The 20,926-nt window shown below is 36.7% G+C and overlaps 1 protein-coding gene and 1 pseudogene across 3 annotated transcripts in view; both read right to left on the bottom strand.

Annotated features, from left to right (window-relative positions):
* Positions 1 to 20,926, bottom strand: part of MGAT4D (MGAT4 family member D) — a 54,203-nt gene that overhangs the window by 14,168 nt on the left and 19,109 nt on the right. For all 3 annotated transcript variants that reach the window (XM_077755949.1, XM_077755951.1, XM_077755950.1), the window contains 6 exons: positions 19,562 to 19,699; positions 14,741 to 14,874; positions 11,417 to 11,463; positions 5,170 to 5,283; positions 2,573 to 2,648; positions 1,185 to 1,299 (listed from right to left, as the gene is read on the bottom strand). In XM_077755949.1, the coding sequence (XP_077612075.1) occupies positions 1,185 to 1,299; positions 2,573 to 2,648; positions 5,170 to 5,283; positions 11,417 to 11,463; positions 14,741 to 14,874; positions 19,562 to 19,699 (624 nt within the window). The remainder of the gene's footprint in view (positions 1 to 1,184; positions 1,300 to 2,572; positions 2,649 to 5,169; positions 5,284 to 11,416; positions 11,464 to 14,740; positions 14,875 to 19,561; positions 19,700 to 20,926) is intronic.
* On the bottom strand, positions 19,838 to 19,943 carry LOC144224874 (U2 spliceosomal RNA; annotated as a pseudogene).

Raw genomic sequence — 20,926 nt, 5'->3', positions numbered from 1 at the left:
AGAAGTAAAATGGATTATTATGTGGGGCTTATGCAACAGCAGTAGGAAACAATAAACTAAATGGACATAAATCAACATGTTGACAGTTTTAAAATCTAGTTTTGAGGACAAAAATGTTAAGGGGCATGATAGGTTTATCACATCACCATTCGTGTACATTTTAAACAGATACAAACATTATAAACACCCATATAAGCATATTTAAATGTATACTTTTTTAAAAAAAAACATTTTTAATGTTTATTATTTATTTTTGAGAGTGAGAGACAGAGAACGAGCAGGGGAGGGGAAGAGAGATGGGAGTCACAGAATTTAAAGCAGGTTCCAGGCTCCTCACTGACTACACAGAGCCTGACACGGGGCTCAAACTCATGAACTGTGAGATCATGACCTGAGCAGAAGTCAGAGAGTTAACCGAAGGTAACTCAGTTAACCTGAGCAACCCAGGTGCCCCTATATGTATACTTTGAACATATTAGAGTGGAAACCTATTGAGGGGTGGGAGGAAGTAAGAGTAGGGATTGGGCATAAAACGAAAGAATAAAATAAGAGAGGGCTCTTGTACAAAAGAAAGGATGACATGCACCATGAAATGAATGTGGCAATTCAACTTGCTGCCTCAAGGTTCAAATAAAAGAAAAAGTATTGAAGGGAGGGTAGAAAGAGTAGAAGGAAGAAAAAAGAAAGTCTATAGAGGAAATTTTTTTAAATCTTATCATGAGCACAATTTTAGGAACTCTTCTATGATGAGTATGATTCATATATTTTTATACTTTTCTAAGGATGTCAGATTTGGCATACTGGAAATTACATGGAGTTTAGAGTCCTAAATTAGAATTCCTTTATTTGCAACTTTAATTCTTTGAGTTTCTGTGTAAAACAGAGCAGTACCCTTTAGTCACTGAGCTACCATGTGGGCCAGAATCCCAGCAAGCATTTAGCAAGTGGTAGCTTTCTTACATTTTTATCACATATGTCTGTGTGTCAATCTGCTTCTTTATATTGTCTATCTAGAAAAATTTGGTTTAAAAATACACTTTCTGAAACTCAGATACTTGAATTATTGTTAAATTAATAGTATCTTTACAGAAACCATGCCATTCCTTTCCACTGAGTAATAGACTAATAAGTTCTTAAGAACTTTTAAGATTATTGTGAGATAAAAAAAAAACCCGACTGCTTACCTATGAATCCAAGAATTGAAAACTCAATATAAAACCAATTTTTTGAAGTGATATTATGGACAAAATCTGTGATTTTTGTAAAGTACATCTTTTTAGCTATGATATCATCTTCTAGCTGGAAAAAGACAAAAGTCGTTAGTTCCTTTGATGCTTCCATTGAATAAATTGTATTATCTTGAGAACTGAAAATACTTTCAGTAGAATACACTGAAGGAAGAGTTTTTATGAGGTTGTTTTATTTTTAGTTCAATTCCCTGAGGGCATTTATGGTTAGTTAGTTTTCACTTGCAGATTCTGAGACCAGAGCTGATCCTAAGTACTAATATGGACACTCAATCTAAATCCTCATTGAAAAAAAATCTATTGATCTGAATCCATTTTCATCCTTATGAATACTTCAGTTCCCAGTTTAAGACTAACTAGCTTTATGTGTGAGATGATAGGTTCCGTGTCCTGTCCCCAGAGAACCGGAGAATGTGGTTGGCAATGAGATGACAAAAGAGCTGGCACTCTTCCACAACAAGCTGGGTAGGATGACAGTACACATAAGCCTAAGGACAGTTCTCCATAAGACAGGGGGAAAGGGAAACTAGAATTTTCTTTTTAAAAAATATTTATTTGTTTATTTTGAGATAGAGAGANTCCTACATGATTCAGAAAAATGTGGAAATCCTCAAGCACATTATTACCAGAGCACAAACCAGAATTATGCTGTTCTAATTGGGAAGAATACATCGGGTGGATCTCATGTTTCTGTTAACTAGAAATCAAAAGGCTCTTTTTGTTGTTGTTGTTCTTCCAGTAAAAGAGAAGACCCTGCTTCAGGCCTTTTTCTAACATTCTCTCATCTCCAGTAATATCTTACAAACTCTTCTTACAACTGTACATTGTCACTTGTAGTGAGGTGTATACTTACTGCTGAAACATAACACTCTTATTTAAGAATATGCCAGAATACAGGGGAAACAAACTAGATACAATTTATTTATTTCAAAAATACAGTAAGGCACTGTAGAACTGGGTAGAACATAAAATACGAGAGGAGACAATGTAGGATACCAATGGTAAGCATATACACATCTGACATATATTAAGTTCTCAAAATATGTTTCTCTAATGTAATAAACTTGTGGCAAGACAAATGTAGGGAACATAATTTCTATTTTTTTCTAATTTGAGAATTTCTTTTCAGTTTGCTTCAGGTAACTCTGATATCCTCTGTTTATAGTAAACCCAGCTAGAAGACTTACATCAAATCAACTTAAAACTTCCTTCTGGAATTTTAATATAATGAGCATTTTCTTATTTTCTGAATACAAAGTAAGTGGAGGGATACAATAGAACATAATACTTCCACTTCAAATTATATATATACACCAAGGTCTTACCTGTAAATAATACATGGCCTTTGGTTGGGCATACAGCATCAAAAAACAGAAATCCAGTACTTGTTTGATGTGCCAACTAAAGATAAATAATAAAATCTGTTAATATTTGCCATTATTATATAATTTTTATTTACAAGCACACTTCAGTAATTGAAAACAACCTTCGCTAACACAGAGTACTATCTATAGTAAGTGAAATTGAATGTTACACTGAAAAGTTGTATTAAAGTTTCCATCTTCATTCAGTGGATGGTATCTGCCATTGCTAAACTAAAAAAAGCATAACCTATTTATTTTACATTTTGGTTAGTTAACTTTTGATCTGTACAAAAAAGTTAATATCCATTCTCATCCTAGGTCTTGTTCAAATAAAAGAAGAAACTTTATTCTAATTTAATACTAAGCTAGGTACGAGGCCAGTTCCTGAAGATAAAAAGAGCAATACACAATGCAGCCCTTGCCCAGAAGGGTTTCCCAATCTTCTATGAAAAGATAGAAAAATTATAAAATCGGAACAATTAGATAAGTGATATACAAAGACATTGGCAATGATGACGTAACATAAGATGGCGCGGGTGGAGCAGGGGGCGGGGCATTAGTGAGAAGACTTTTATTGCAAAGACATTGAAGCTTGCGAGAGAGCGTGCCATCTTAGATCTACAGCAACGAGAATGGGTGGAAAAAAAACTGATGATGGTAAGGTGGACAGAGACCAGATCATGAAGGAAACTTCGCACCTGATCTCCTATGAAAAGGGATTCTTCAGGCTACACTATGGAGAAGGAATTGGAAGAGAGGCCAGGCTAGGCTAGGCTTAGGGAAAGTAAATAGATCGTTAATGGCCTGAAATAAGTCCAGAGCTGAGGAATGAGGATGAGAGGAATGATGCAGAGAGAGATTTTTTTTTTCTTAAATAAATGTTTATTCATTTTTGAGAGAGAGAGAGAGAGAGAGCAGGAGATGGGCAAAGAGAGGGACATAATATCCGAAGCAGGGTCCATGCTAACAGCAGAAAGCCAGATGTGAAGCTCAAACTCACCAACTGTGAGATCATGACTTGAGCCGAAATCGGACACTCAACTGACTGAGCTGCCCAGGTGTTCTAAGAGAGATTTTGTTTTTAAAAGAAGAAATGATGATAGAGACATAAAGGGCAGAAGGAAAAACAGAATCTAGAAGGCCTCCCAGCTTTATGACTTTAAAACCTGACTACTTAATTAAAAGTAAAACAAAATCCTTATGAGATTTCCAGATATACCATTTATTATTACAAAACAAAACAGAGCTAATAAGTTTCCTGGGATAAAACTTTTTTTTGAATTCTGGAATTTCTTTTCCTCCATTAAGTTTTGAGGAACCAAATTACTACATTTCTTATAATACCTACCACATTTATAATCAAAGAGTAGTGGTCCTTTATACACATACAAGCCTTTTAATTGTTCAAAATTCTTAAATATTCTTTTAAAAAAAATTTTTTTACATTTATTTATTTTTGAGAGACAAAGACAGAACACAAGGTGGGGAGGGCCAGATAGAGAATGAGACACAGAATCCAAAGCAGGTTCCAGGCTCTGAGCTGTCAGCACAGAGCCCAATATGGGGCTCAAACTCACAAACTGAGATCATAAGCTGAGCCAAAGTTGGACACCTAACCAACTGAGCCACCCAGGTGCCCCAAAGTTTTTTACATTTATTTATTTATTTGGTTGTTTAATTAATTAATTAATTCATTCATTCATAAAAATTTTTAAATGTTTTATTATTTTTGAGNACCATGAGATCATGACCTGAGCCGAAGTTGGATGCTCAACCGACTGAGCCACCCAGGTGCCCCCAAATTCTTAAATAGGTACTATCATATTTTATTCTCACCATGATTTTTCCAAATATATAATGTAGATTTTACTATACACACCAGAAAATGGAGGAAGCTAAGAAAACAAAGGCTAAATTTCCTGTCTAGAATGACCAACAAACAGAAAAGTTGGAACTAGAAGGCACATGTAATAATTTATAACCCCAGTTTTTTCCCCCCTTCATTATGCCCTTGCTAATTATTGGCTGAAAATGTGAACATAGATAATCCAGTGCTGGTGGCAAATGTTTTCTGGGGAGTGGGGTGGGGAGAAGCCATGACTTGTAGCTTTTGCCCATTTCCATAGTGTAAATGCTCCTACCATGGCTGGTTTCATGCTACCAGCCTGACATCGCTGGACGCAGACTGGGAAGGAATGCACATAGTCCGCTCTTGCAAGGCAGCAAGAAGTGACTGTGTTTGAAATGGGATCTATTAGATACTGGTTCCAACAGTACATCCGATGAAGTTTGTTATTTAAGAATACGGTCTTCTAATACATCATACGTCTCTAGTTTTTTTAATGTTTATTTATTTTTGAGAGAGACAGAGAGAGAGAGAGAGACAGACTGAGTGCAAATGGAGGAGGGACAAAGAGAGAAGGAGACACAGAATCTGAAGCAGGCTCCAGGCTCTGAGCTGTCGGCTGGATGAGGACCTTGAACTCATGGACCGTGAGATCATGACCTGAGCTGAAGTAGGACGTTTAACCCACTGAGCCGCCCAGACACCCCAATACCTTGCTAATTTTCCTGAGTCCTCAGCTGACTTCTTGACATGTAACATGTTTGGATAAAAAAAGGCAGGTATTGAAATGACTTCTAAGGATCCAGACTTCAGTTGCCTTTTGAATCTGTAAACGGAAGTAAATGGAAGTTTGTAACTGAATATTTGGTTTACCAAAATAACAAATACTTAAAAAGATGTCCTCATGCATGTCCATGTAATATTTTTATTTGAATTATTTCACATGTTGATACATGATATCCACATTGTGAAACTAATACTTTTTAGCCAAAGTATTTCTTATACAAATTAGTGCACAATATAACAAAAAGTTAAAATATACAATATAAAATTAATTTATTCTCACAAAAATTATAGGCCCTTAAAATTTTGCAAATTTATAATCATATATATACCCTAAAAGATTCAAAATAATGGAACTATTGAGCTAGCATAGAACATTAGGTGAGTTTTAAAAATGCATAGTTTTGGGGCACCTCGTTGGCTCAGTCAGTTAAGCTCCTGACTCTTGATATGAGCTCAGGTAGTGATCTCATGGTAGTGGATTGAGCTCCACATTGGGATCCATGCTGAGCCTGGGGCCTGCTTGGGATTCTCTCTCTTTCCCTCTCTCTGCTCCTCTCTCGCTCATACATGTGGGCTCTCTCTCCTCTCAAAATAAATAAAAATAAAAATAGCTGGGGTGCCTGTGTGGCTTAGTCAGTTAAGCATCAGACTCTTAGTTTTGGCTCAGGTCATGATCTCACAGTTTGTGAGTTCGAGCCCTGCTTCAGGCTCTGCACTGACAGCACAGACCCCACTTGGGATTTTCTCTCTCTGTCTCTCTCTGCCCCTATCCCATTCATTCTCTCTCTCTCCTCTCTCTCTCTCTGTCTCTCTCAGTAAATAAATAAACTTAAAAAATTCAAAAAAATGCATAGTTTTAAGTTTAACAAGAGTCCTACTGAGTAACAGCACTGTGGCTCCTGAAACTATAGATTCCTCCCAGCAAGCAAGGATTAAGTGTTACTCTTGTCCACAACTCATTGGAGGACATGCTTTTTAGAATCTTAATTTTGTTGAGTGGGGGATGGGATAAATGGATGATGGGCATTGGGGAGAGCACTTGTTGGGATGAGCACTGAGTAAGTTCTGAATCATTAAACTCTATTCCTGAAGCTATCATATGTTAACTAACATACAATGCATGTTGGATTTAAATAAAATAAAAAATATATTAAAATTAAACAAAATTAAAAATTAAAAATAATTTTAAGTTAATATTTATAGACAAACTAGGACATCATTAAAATGCGCACCACATGGCTCACAAATGCTATTATACAAATCTACCACCATCAAGGTAAAGGATGGGACACCAGGTAGAGCATTTTAAAAGATTTTCCTTTAGAGATAATATGACTTTAAATGGGATTTACATTTAGGCATTACATTATTTATTGAAATATTAAAGTCTCAAGAAAATGTTTGTTTTTTACTAGCAGGTGAAAAAGCAGGACAGAGTTTTAGATGCACAATCTCAATTATGTGCAAAATAGGCAGTCCTCACTTTGCGCAATTCCAATACGAATGAATTTCAGTTACCATGTATTAGTTAGACAACATGTCTCCCTCAACAACACTGTTGGAATTTGAATCATCATGCTATATTGGCCGTGAATGATTCCATAAAGCACAAACTTGCTTCCGGTTCTTCAGCCCACGTAGCGCTACACAAATAACAAATGCACATCATCATCTCACCCCTCCTTCCAAAGTCTGTTGGTGCCTGGTCACGGTACTTGTGTTGCCTCCTCATGACACTGGAATGTGGACAATTTCATTCCTTTCGTTTGTTTTCTAAATGGCTTCTGAGTTTTTATAATAGGAATAGCAATACATTCCCTTCCAGGTAAAGAACTGTTCTAATTGACACTCGATTCTAACCAGGCTCTATGCATCAGTGTAAGAGTTTCTGCCTATTTGTTTGTTTGTTTACTTATTTATTTAGGTTGGAGTGTAAATGGGGATGTACAGGGGATGAAAGTCTTTCTGGCTCCTCTGATTTTATGGTGTATCAACTGGAAAGATTTTTAAAAACTAATTTTGGTATGTTCCTTGGAGAGTAGAAAATGCTGGCTCAAAGAACAGAATGAGGAATTCTGTTTGCTTTAGGGTAAAAATTAGTAACACAGTATCTACATTTTTAAAAGGAAAATTGCTTAACTTTGTACAGCAATTTCGAATATCAGAGGTACATGAAAATAACATTAAGTTGCAGCATATACAATCATCAAAAAGTAGGATTATAGAAGCTTATAAGTAAATTTTGTCCTCTAAAATTTCACACAAAGTCTCAAAACAACAAAGGTCAGGTTACAAATAATTTCTATCTTGATGGTATAATTTCCCATTACTGATAAAGGAAAAGATTCCAGGTTCAATTTTTTTCAGTCTGTCTTAAGCAAGACCCTTGAATCCTGTGTGGTAACATCCTTCTAGGATTCTTTAAACCTTTTCTAGATTATTAGGTTACGGATAGCATCAAAAGTCCTGGAGATAATGAGACCAGAATTGCTAGCTGCCAATGACTAGAGAAAATAGTATAATTGTATGTTGTTGCCATTATAAATGAATGATTTTATCTTACAGTCATAAAAGCATGGAAACCATACAGCTTTATAGCTTTATATAAAGCACATAAGTTACATACAGTTTCATATAAGGTTATGTATAATCTTAATTGGGTCCTTTAACAATTACTAGATAGTCTCAAATTTAGGGCCAATAACATATAGAGGAATCTCTCATTAACCTCAGTGAGAAGACATAGAAAAAGGGTTTTGAGCTAAATTAAATATATAAAAATGTAGGTATATAAATGAAAAGTTTTAAGTCTACATTAAATTTTTAAATGATAGTTTCATTCTACCCTCACAAAAAATAAAATTGTATTCCAACCCTTTATGATGTATTGTTACCATTAATATCCTTATCATCATGAGAATCTCTTTGAATCATCTGATATAGTTCTCTGATATACATGATCTTCAAGCCTAGCTAAAATACCAGTTAGTGACATTGTCTTTGTACATTTTATAGCAAAACATGTCTCCTTATACATCAAGTAATATTTTTGTGATCTCCACAAGGAACCACATACTAGAATTCTTTTTTCAAATCATCTTTAAAAGTTTTGCAATTATGCAAACACATCCCCAGGAATTGTTTATAAACCTCTGCCTTCTTTGTAATGGATCTTATTAAGACTCCCTTTTAAGGACACCAACCTAGTATAGATTGATATCATTTCAGGCTAATGTGTATTCTCCAAACAGTGGTTTATTATGCAGAATAAAGCAACCAAGAGAGCGTATCCTGGAATAGGAGAACATTTTAAGGAGAACATTTCAAGTATGAGGCAACTTTCTTCCTGGGCAATTGTTTTTGGGAAAAACCAGACATACATGGGTGGTTTCCTTAATCTTGCCCAACTCTATCTCCCTCCACACAGGTCATCTACTTCAGGGCTTCACTACCATTCTCCAGTTCAAGCTCACTGTCAGTAAATCCCTCACTCTCGACATACTTTCATCTTTCACAGAGAAAGGAAAAGCCTTTAAGGATGGAATTCTTTCATTTCACCCTGCTTTCTCAAATGAATTATTTTTTTCGGCTCCTTCACCTGTTCTTGTCATTTCCCCCTTTATCTTAGCATAGTCCTGCCGAGAACTCCTTCCACATGTACCCCCCATAGGTCCTCCCATGGAAGAGACCACATATAAAACCACTCCCGGCAACCCATCTCCAGACCCCCCCCAACACAAGTGTTATCAGGCTGTTTCCATCCCCATCAGTCAAGCTTATTGAAAATAGTCTAATTCAATGCTTTAACTTTTTATTATGAAAATTACCATGCGCACACAAACGTGGGAATACGGTGAATCCCAAATCACCTGATTTCAATGACCGTTACTTTTTTTTACCACACTTGTTTCATCTATACAGTCCACTGTTTTGTTGAAGTATTTTAAAACCAATCCTGGATATCATTTCTCACCCTTCAATTCTTCAGTGTCAAAGTAGAAAAAGCGCATTTATTCACATAACCTCAAGCCATTATCACACCTTACCATACCAAGAATAGTTATTTAACATCACATAATATTCAGGTGATAACTCAAATGTCCCCAGTAGCCTAACAAGTATTCAATGGGGAAGGTGGGGTGTTCAAATCAGCCTCCACGTAAGATCCCCTCATTGTAATCAGTTATCTCTTACTTCTTTGTTAAACTTATTATCTAGACCAATCATTTCAGTTTCTCTTTCTGTTTTTGTCTCATACAACAGTCTTGTTGAAAGAACGGGGTCAACTGTCTTATAGACTATCCCCCGTCCTCATCCAGGTGGTTACTCCAGATTGCTTCCTCTATTCACTGTGTAGACTCTAAACTTGAATTTAGAGCAGATTAAAGGTCTGTTTTGTGTTATGTTGTATTTTGTATTTGTTTTGTGTTGTATTTTGGAGAGTGGTGGGCAGTAATTCCCTAGAGGTATTTCACAGTGTATTTCATTTACATCACAACAGAAGACACAAAATGTCTGGCTGTCTCATTTCCAGTGATGCTGTGACTGATCAGAGGTTCAGGTGGGGGCACTTGGCCCCCTCCTGCAGGCTGCCCATGTGCCTTCAGCCCCCATTCTCACACTTTTGTTCTGCCAGCTGTTGTAGGGAGAGGCGGTCTGCACACCACATTCCCAGGCCCGCTTGCTAGGTACCTTTCACCTACGTTCTGCCCATGGGAGGCAGTATCAAGAGACTGGAAGGCAGTCAACGAGGAGGATATTCTTCCTACTCTCGGGTTCTGGTGAAGGCCACAGCAGCAGCAGGATAGAGTAGCAGGAGGCAACGGAGATACTGGAGGTCCCAGCTCTGACAGAGTTGGCACAGTTCGAACCTGCGATCATGGCGTTTTCAACAACACAGCAGCAGGTGCAGCCCAACGTCAGATCCTGAGGTATGTATACAACTATGTCCCGTCATGCTTCTTCTATTTCCTTTCTTCTCTCTTTGGTTCTTGCAGCCCCTAGAAACACTTTTTGACCAATTCTTTCTATTGAATTCCCTCTCTCTGAATTACCAAGGGTAATCCTGTTTGCAGGCTGGCTAGTGCAACTTCCTTGTAAAGCTCCCCATCCACATGCCTGAATCAGCTGTTTTCAAAATGGTGATTTTCTAATTCTATTCATTCTACAGTTATTAGCTGGAATACTTTTGACTAAAATAACTTTGCCTCATCCCTGGGAGCTATTTGGTGAGGAAAACAAACAAATACTTTTCTGTCTAAGCCAAACATGTCTATTAGCCAGATTCAGCTTGAAGGCCATGTTTGCAATGCTGGTCTGTAGCATAAAGGGCATATTCCTTAGCACAGTATCCAAGGCTCCTCATGATCTTATTGCTGCCAGCCTTAACTCCCACTGATACTTCTTCCTAAAGGCCAAACATCCACGCCCCAGGATATACTTCTATTTCCAAAAATCTAGCATGCTCCTGTTTGGTTTTCTCTTTGCCAGGCATTCCCTTTCTCCTTGGATCTGCCTGAAGAATGTCTGCTTACACTTTTAGACTCAGCCCAGTGATTTCCTTCTCAGGAAAGACCTTCTTGATAACTTGCAAGTAGAGTAAAATACTCTCTCCTCTACGTGTTCTCATATTGTCCTCCCCACACCAATGCAAAACACTAGCTTCCTCGCTGTGATTCGTTTTTTACCACTTGTGTCACCCACGTGAACATAAACATGTAACAGGCTGGGTCCAATTCCACTGAGTCTTGCAGGATAAATCACCTTTTGCTCGTTCATCAGCATGTGCTTGCTTCTCCTGGGCTGCGTTCAGTAGGAGATCATAAGCAGAAGCGGAGAATGCAACTTCATACAGTAAGGAACACAAGATTGCCTAAAAAATAATCTGGTAGGCTTCTCTCAGAGGAAGTGGATTTCCTCAGAGGAATAATAAATAGATATAACAATCATAACATGAAAAATATAGATTTTATTAGGTAGATAACCCACAAAATTGGGGAGAATTATAAGCTCTACTTCATCACAGCTTAGAACTACCTGTAGTTCTAAGTAGTTCTGTCTGCACAGCTACACTCATCAAAAAGAATATGATCACTAATAGAATAACGGAGCAGAAAAAATAAAAGAGAAAAATAAAAGAATAGCTATTTTTAAGCTTATCAGATAGTACTCACCTTTTTTTAATCATGTCAACAACAGATTTTAAATAATCTTCATTTCTCTAAAAATGAGAAAAATATTTCACTGAAATCAAGCATGCCTCGTAGTTTTACTAACACGTTTGCTACATGTAAGTCTAGTTTATGTGTGGAATGTCATTGGGTCCTAAGAAGGTTTTATTTTTTCACTTTCTATGAAAGAATTTTAAAATACTCTTGTGTCTAAAAGACCTGACGGGAGTACTTAAAATATTTCATTCTTCCTTTGTCACAATACAAAATATCACTACACATTTTTTACACTTAAAAATTAGTATGCAAAAACCTATGTGTCTAAAACAGTTTTGCCCTACAAATGGGGCAGCTTATTGCTAAGAATTGCCCTCTTTAAAAAAATTTTTTTAGAGGCATGTGAGTGGCTCAGTCAGTTAAGTATCCAACTTCAGTTCAGATCATGATCTTGTGTTTTGTGAGTTTGAGCTCCACATTGGGTTCTGTGCTGACAGCTCAGAGCCTGAAGCCTGCTTTGGATTCTGTATCTCCCTCTCTCTCTCTGCACCCTCCCCTCTCAAAAATAAACAGTAAAAAAAAAAAAAAGTTAAAAAAATTTTTTAGTTTCTTTATTTTGAGAGAGAGAGAGCGCACACACATATGTGCGAGCAAGGGGTAGACAGGGAGGGAGAGAGAGAATCCCAAGCTCTATGCTGTCAGGGCCCGATGTGGGGCTCATTCTTAAGAACCCATGAGATCATGACACGAGCTGAGATCAAGAGTTGGACACTTAACCAAGTGAGCCATCCAGGTGCCTCTAAGAACTGCTCTTTTTGAAGATGTCTTCACTTTGTGAGTACTATATGATACTAAATGTACTTCAATATTATACCACAGTTTTCCAGACAGTATTACTCAGACTAATTCCCAAATTTTCATCCATTAACAAACCTTATTTGCCTACTCTTCATCAAATGTTGTGCTAGAGTAGATGACAGACTCATTTGTAAATGGCTTTTGATAGTTTATTCTCAGATTATTTATTTATTTATTTATTTTAAAAGGTGATGGCATTTACATGATATTGCCTCAGGGCCACAAGCACTCTCAATATAAAATTCTGAAAAATGTTTGAATGAAGACAATTGTATTGTCAAATCTGAGTACTCTGAAATGTATATTGTCAGATTGTTTATTTAAAAATATCTGTCATAAGGAAAGCCTGGGTGGCTCAGTCGGTTGAGTGTGACTCTTGATTTCTGCTCAGGATCCTTTGCCTGAGATCAAGCCCTGTTGAGCATGGAGCCTGCTTCAGATTCTCTTTCTCCCTCTCTCTCTCCCCTTCCCAGCATGTACTGTTCCTCTCTCTCTCTCTGTATCTCAAAATAAATAAACATTAAATATATATGTATGTGTCATGATACAGATAACTCTTTGACAGTACTTAAGGTTCTTAAGATAGCCATAAATTGAATCACCAGCTATTTATTACATACTGAAACACATTACTTATTTTTTTTTAAGTAGGCTCCATGTCCAGGATGAAGCCCAACAAGGGGTTTGAACCCATGACTCTGAGATCAAGACCTGAACTGAGATCAAAGGTCAGATGCTTAAATGACTGAGCCAACCAGGTACCTTGAAACATATTACATTTTAGACAGAGTACTAAAGTTACACTTTTTAAGCATTCTATATTCCATTTTAAAATTTGTCCCTAATGTTTTATTATTGGCCCAAACATTTTAGGGATACGTGCATTGTGTCAGCAGCAAAGAAATAAGGATTATAATATATAATATACAGAACGGCAACAAAACATTTTGGAGATTATGTATATTTTTCCAATATTAAGAAATTAAACTTGGACAGAATGACTATTTAATTTTTATTTATATTTTCCTGTTATTTCTCCTATTGCTTATTTTGAGTTTTTTCTGCATTCAAAGACATGTTTATTATAGAAAATTCAAAAGATAGGATGAAAAGATCCTTATACATCATACTCTCCAGAGATAACCATTATTTATATTTTGGAGACCATTATTACAAGGTTTGCTCATTTTTTTTCTTTCTACATTTTGTCTGCCTGTATATCTTTTTTTACTCCTTTTCTTCCTTCCATCATATTTTACATAGAAAACATTATGTCAAATGAGATGCTTTACAACTTTTTTTTCATTCACCAATAGGATAGGGACATAATTTTATGTCAGTGAATACAGATATTCACTCTCTTTTCAATGGTTACAATTGCACTGCAGATTATTCGCCAGTCTCTTATTGATAGACATTTTTGGTGGTTTCCAATATTATGGTTTTAAAAAGCAAATGTGCACTGAAAATCCTTGAAACAATTACTTATTGAACACTTACTATGTGCCATGCATCATTCTAAATACTTTAAATATAGTAGCTAATTTAATTGACAAAACCCTATCACATAGGTAATATTATCATCACTATTTTACAGAGAAAGAAAGTGAAGCACAGAGAAGTGAAGAACTTGTTCAAGTTCACAAGACAGGAAATAGAGAAATCTAGACCCAGAGTCTGTGTTCTCAAGTACTGTAGATACTGTCACATATTGCCATATTTTTATTATTGTAGAATTCATGTCTGATTGTCTCTTTAGGATAACTTCCCAGAATTGAGATTTCTGAGACAAAGGATGTATACATTTTAAATCTATCACAAGTGCAAAATTTTCCTCAAAAAGGTTTTATGATATTAATATTTATGCCGTGCTTTATAGTCTTAAATGGTATTAGAGGCAAGATAGAAAATCTATTAAACATAGATTTGAATCTGCTGTATTAAGTACTAGGCAAGTAACCTACTTTCTATAAAGCTCCAGGTTTTTTCACCTGTAAAATCAGGAGAGATATACCTACTTTACAAAGATGTAATGCAGGCTATAAATAATGTATATAAAAATGGTCCTGAATCCTTCAGATAGAGAAAGGAGTCCTTCAAGATTCACGGTAGTTATTGTTACTTAATTTAACACAAATTACCTCTTGTTTCATATACCAACTTTTTAGTGGGCTGGGCACAGTGTTTTTTTACTATAGCTTCAATTTTGATGTTCTGTTTGTAAATATAATTTCCATACAGTATGCAGGGCTCCTAGGTACATATTTAACAACGCAATCTTATTTCTCCGCATGGAACCACTATCTTTTCTTTTTCGGTTGACATATTTAATTCTTTCTCCGTGGTATCAAACAAGTCTTGAATACATTGTCTGTTATCCAAAAATGGCATCTATGAATTGCTTTTCTGAAACGATGCAGTGATTACCATGGAGGAATGGTATTTAGAGAGTTACTTATTTTTCATACGTACATCGGCAACAGAGACAATCACCACAGAGTCCTTCTCCTCTGAGAGGGTCATCCTGGAGACAACAGAATTCAGTGTTTGCTTCAGGTAACTTTGATTTCCTCTGCTAACAGTGGAAATGCCCAGCGCAAAAGAGACTGCAGACGTAGGAGCATGGAATCACCATTTCGAACCACAGAGAAAGACATACTTTATCATTAATATCTATGCCAATTACTATGTTTGGGTTAGTCATACAGTTAAAAAAGAGTGTCTGAAACTGTACCACAAAAACAATCCAAACTACTGTTAGTTTTTATCACAAAGTTCATTTCCAGCTTGAGCAAATTCCAATTACCAAAGGATTCTTAGTAAATGCAGTAAGTAGACTCTAAGATTTTCTTATGTTGGAGAGTTCAGTGTAGTGAAAAATAAAGCTAACCACTCTCTATTTATTATAGCTTTTACCTAACTGGATACAAAATGTCCCACACTGACTGATTCTCTGACTCTCTTCCTAAGGAGATGCTGGAATCCAAAACCGGTAAAATACTATGAAATATTTTCATCTGTAAAAAGAATGTATGAAGTAATTTCCAAGTGATTTCATGTAATGAATCCATGACCGTGAGTTACTTTTATTGCCCAATATTGAATGGAACACTGGCAGAAAAGACTTCATGTCATCCTAAATAGATACCCAGATTATATCACTGAAGTCTGCCCAAACTCAACACCAGTGCCTGGCTGTATAAACTTGGACAAGATACACAGTCTCTCCAGCCTCAATTTTCCCACCTTTAAGGTAGGGATAAGGACTTCTAGAATGGCTAAGTGAGGAACTCAGAAAATCCTCCCCCTAAAAAGCAATAATAAAACTGGGAAGAAAAAAAAAAACTGTCAAAACAATCAGGGCTCTGGTACACAACAAACTGAGAAGCATTTATGTAACAAAAACGTATTGAACTTTGGTGAGAACTGTGAGAGTCAGTGTTTCCCTGACTACTATTGAGTTTGAACACATTTTCATATGTTTATAGGTCTTTGGCTATTCTTTTGTGAAATCTCTATTTAAGTTCTTACCTGTTTCTCTATGCTCTTTATAGATTGCTCTTTATAAATGTTCTTTATAGATTCTGAATATGAATGCTTTGTCAGTTATATGTATTAAAAATGTTGATTCCTATTCTGGGTTCTCTTTTCAATGTGTTACCTCTTGGTGAACAAAAACTCTTAATATAGTGTAATTTATGCACCTATTCTTTTACAGTTAGTGTTTTGATTCCTGCTGAGCAACCTTCGTTTAACATTAGGTCATACAGATATTCCCCTAAATAACTTCTAGAATGTTTACCGTTTTTCTTTTATATATAGGCCTACAGTGCACCTGGAATTCATTTTTATGGATGGTGTGAGGCAGGGATTATGCATGGTGTCAGGCAGGAATTGAGTTTCAAACTTTGGGATCCACTCTAAAAGGCTACTGCTGGAAGGGCACCTGGGTGGCTCATTTGGTTGAGCATCCAACTTCAGCTCAGGTCATGATCTCACACCCACATCGGGCTCTGTGCTGACAGTGCAGAGCCTGGAGCCTGCTTCAGATTCTGTGTCTCCCTCGCTCCCTCTCTCTCTCTCTCAAAACTAAATAAACATAACAAAAAAAATAAAAGAATAAAATGCAATTGCTGAAATGGCTTCCAGTGCCTTAGAATAAGGAATACATTTACAAACGTTCACAAGGCCTTTAGTGACCTTGTCCCAACCTACCTCTTCTGTTTCAACTGTCTACAAATCAGTCTTACTTACTAAACATCTTTCAGCTTTGCAAACTGACCAAATAGGACTCTCTCACTTCCAAGTCTTTGCACATATGCCATTCCTTCTCTGCCTAGAACATTCTTCTTCAGGCTCCTTGTGCCAATTCTACTCATTCTTTCTGAACAAGGCTGAGTATAGCAGGTATATATTCTTACTTTGTCTTATATAGTACTTAACATCCTTTTTGTTATTAGAATGCATCATGACGGCAATATGTTGGGGGTGAAAAAGTGAACGGCCAAGCCCCTTTATTATTTGGCCTCTGCTTCATGTCTCACAGTCAGTAACTTCCAGCTCTAATTGTACATGCATGCCACACTTTTCCTCTAGGCCCTCTTGCCATTAGAACTTTCCTGTGTCTTCTACCTGGATGAACATGCTCTGCATTTCCACTGTCTGTCATATGTTTTTCCCCTATTCAGTCTATTCCAATTCTTTCTACCCTTCGTGTCTCAGGTTAGATGTCACTTCATCCAGAAAGTCTTCCCTAATTCCCCAAGTATGGATTACCTGCCCCACCTGGTATTTCCCTTGTCACAGCACTGGTCACAGCACTGGTCACTGTAGTTGCTTTCTCACATGTCTCTAGAAGGACAAGGCTCATGTCTTGCCCGCCGCTATCCCCCAGGGCTTAGTACCTGATAGAAGCTGGTCTCGTGAGGATGTGGAGGACTGCACACACAAGTTGTCAGCTAAGCTGAAAGGTGATATTGGACAACGACTTACATGACAAGTGAGTTGTCGTTGACAGGAGGTGGTGTGTTCATTACAGGCAGTGATTAGCATGTGCTAATCACTTGGTCTATCTGTGGGGACTGTAAGTGGTTTGGGGTTGCTGGAAAGGAGGAGATGTGGCAAAATGTGAGATTTGAGAGATATAGTCTATTGTGCATATACCATGTCAAGGAGCTAACATCCTAAATGCACTGAGGATCTACTAGAGGACTTTAAACCAGAGTTGAGCATGATATTACGAATTTGGGTACATAGCTCTGAGGAGGGTATGAAGAATGGACTGACTTTAGTAATACTAAAGGCATGAGAAAAATTTCAAGTCTATTTCAATATACCGGGCAAGAAATGAAAGCTCAAAGAGAATAGTTATAGAGGATAGAGAGAAGGAATTATTTGAGGTATACTCAGAATACAGAATAAATAAGCCTGATGATGGATTCCACGGTAGACCTTGCTGCAGTCTTCAGTGCTTTTACAAACGTCTTATGTGTTATGATCTATTAGTTACCAGGAAGAAAATCTTTTAGATTACCTCTGGTCATGAAGGTTTATATGCAAGCTAGTCCCCCCAAGAACCTATGAAAATCCACCAAAGGGGCCTCAAAAGAAGAATCAATGTATACAGCATAGTAGGAAATCAGGAAATAAAAATTATTCAGGATTCACTGGGTCACCTCAACACTTCACACCCCCATACAAAGAGTTCTCTTATTCTTCCCAATAACGAACCTCTCTCCCTCCTGCCTTTCACTCTGTGTCATGGGCTTCTGTGTATCTTTGCTGATGTTTACTCAAGGCTATGCTTATTCTTGGTATCTAATATTTTCTGGTTTCTATGTAATGGCTTTTTGTTCTCTGACTTTCACCTCCTCCTCCTCCTGTTACCCATAGCTTTTGTGTAGCACACACCTTCTCATACGTCTACACACACACATGCATGTATATGTACACGTTTACATGCCACACTGAAAATACTCCTAAGAGGTAATCTGACACAGTTAAAGACTCAAGTGTGACCTCAAGAAGTACCTCACTATCTTTTTTTAAAATGTTTTTTATTTATTATTGAGACAGAGAGAAACAGAGCATGAGTGGGGGAGGGGCAGAGACAGAGGGAGACACAGAATCTGAAACAGGCTCCAGGCTCTGAGCTGTCAGCACAGAGCCCGACGCGGGGCTCAAACCCACGAACTGTGAGATCATGACCTGAGCTGAAGTTGGACGCTCAACCAACTGAGCCACCCAGGCGCCCCAAGAAGTACCTTCCTATTTTTAAACCTCAAATTTCTTAGGTGTAAGAGAGAGATAATCATAGGTCCTACTGTATTGGGTTGCGAGGGTCAAATGAGAAAATGAAAGAAAACATACTAATGCAGAATGTGGAACACAGTGAGAATTCAGATGTTAAGCACTGCCATCTGGCATCCCCATTCCAACCCAACGGGCTTGGCAGAGGCATGTGATATGGAACAATACTCCATATTCCCAAGGAACTACCGAGATCAGAGATCAGTAAGCTTTTTCTGTAAAGGACCAGATAGTGAACATTTTTGTCTCTCAGGCCATACCATCACTGTTGCAACTCTGCCACTGTGGTGTGAGAACAGCCATAGACAAGTAACAATGAACCCTGACCAGGGTCCAACAAAATCTTATTTTAAAATAGCAGATTTGGTCCACAGGCTGTAGTTTGTTGCTGCTGGCCTAGAGCAACTTACTCATTGGAATGACTGAGGTTTGTGAGAATGGCAAGCACTCTGAGACTTGCCCTAATATCTCTGCTTCTACCTTAAATGTTTTTTCTCTTCTTTAATATCTGCTGAGCTTAAATTCATTATTTCAAGCTTAGCTCAAACATTACCTCTTCCATAAAGCTTTTGCTGCCCTTGGTCCCCAGAAAGGTGGGGAAATAGGAAGATAACCGAATAAGAATGCATTTATCAAAACCAAAGGAGACAAGGGTTGTCAGATGCTTCATATAAGTCTCATGTGTATGTGACTTATAATGACTTGTTTTCAAAACATCTGTATTAAAATCGAATTTGAATTCAAGTCTCCAAATGTCTACTGAACTTGTTTTTTCTGCCAGATAATGTACTGATTTCTGGCAGTCCAAATTAATGCCACATTGGCTGGTGATCTATATATCAGAGTATTATATCAATGGATTACATTTTAAAATGTAAAAGCATGCATAATAATAATTAGAGAAGTGTTAAAAAAAAAACTTAAAAGCATGTCCTCGAAGATCAAAATACATATATTTGATTTTCTAAATCTAAGTTTGCTTACCACCTGTTTTCTCTTTGCCAATGATTACATCAGGATAAATTCTGCCAACTTTCCTTAGATGAGGAAAAAAGAACTTTAGGACTTCAAATGTATTAGACACTGTTTCATTCTTACCCAATGTATTAATTTTCTTCTCAACTGAAAGAGAGAAAAGATAGGGTTTCTAAGTTCATGACTACAGAGATTTTTCTCTTTGGCATAATTTCTCATAATGTAATGATCAGATTAATGAATATTCAATATATAAGAGAAATACAGTTGAATATGAATTATTAAAATCATTTGGCTACAATATATAGGTCAAATATTATTGATCCCTATTTATTTAAACTGATAAGAACATATACTATACTTGATCTTAGCCAAAAGGCCTAGAAGTGATGATTCATATTTATTTAAAAAGTAATATTTAAGTCTAGCACTCTGAGCTACACAACCAGAGACTAACAGAACTGTTGGTTCCAAATGAAGTATAACTGAAACATGCTATAATTGATTTGATCTGCTATTCAGATTAATATCCATTGAAGTTTGTATCTCTATAACTGTTTTGTAGCTAAACATATAATTACTCCCTTGTACCATTCATTTGAATATACCTCTACAAACTTGAGAAAGAACAAAATTAAAAGTCTCACATTATCTAATTTAATTCATAATACAAAATACAGTACTCAAGACAGCATGATATTGGAGTGCCTGGGTGACTCAGTCAGTTTAGCATCCAACTTTTGATTTAGGCTCAGGTCATGATATCACGGTTTGTGAGATTGAGCTCTGCATCAGGTTCTGCACTGACAATGCAGAGCCTGCTTAGGATTCTCTCTCTGCCTCTATTGCTGCCCCTCCCCTGCCTGCTCTCTCTCTCTTTTTCTCAAAATAAATAAATAAGACTTTAAAAAAAAAGACAGCATGGTATTACATTACAAAAAGATACATAGACTGATGGAATAGAATAGAGATTCATATAAATATTGTCAGTTGATTTTTTTTAAAAGGTACAAAGGTAATTCAATGCAGAAAGGACAACCTTTTTGACAAACGGTGCTGGAATACTTGGACACTCAGATGAAAAAGATTGAATCTTGACCTATACTTCACACCATTTGTAAAAATCAGCTCAAAGATTTCATAGGCCTAAATGTAAAGCAAAACACTATAAAATTAAAAACAAACATATAAAAGAAAATCTTCATGACCCTGGGGTAGGTAGAATTCTTAAAGATAATATCAAAAACACAATAAAAAAGAAGAAATATTAATAAATTAGACTTCATCACAATTAAAAATATTTGCTTTCTGAAGGGGAAGGAAAATATTAGCCACAGTTTGGGAGAAAACATTTCCAAATCACATATCCATCCG

Source organism: Crocuta crocuta, unplaced genomic scaffold (assembly GCF_008692635.1).
Source record: "Crocuta crocuta isolate KB4526 unplaced genomic scaffold, BGI_CrCroc_1.0 scaffold112, whole genome shotgun sequence".
In the NCBI taxonomy this organism is placed as follows: domain Eukaryota; kingdom Metazoa; phylum Chordata; class Mammalia; order Carnivora; family Hyaenidae; genus Crocuta; species Crocuta crocuta.
Note: the sequence above shows the minus strand (reverse complement) of the source record. Positions and strands in the feature narration are given on the sequence as shown.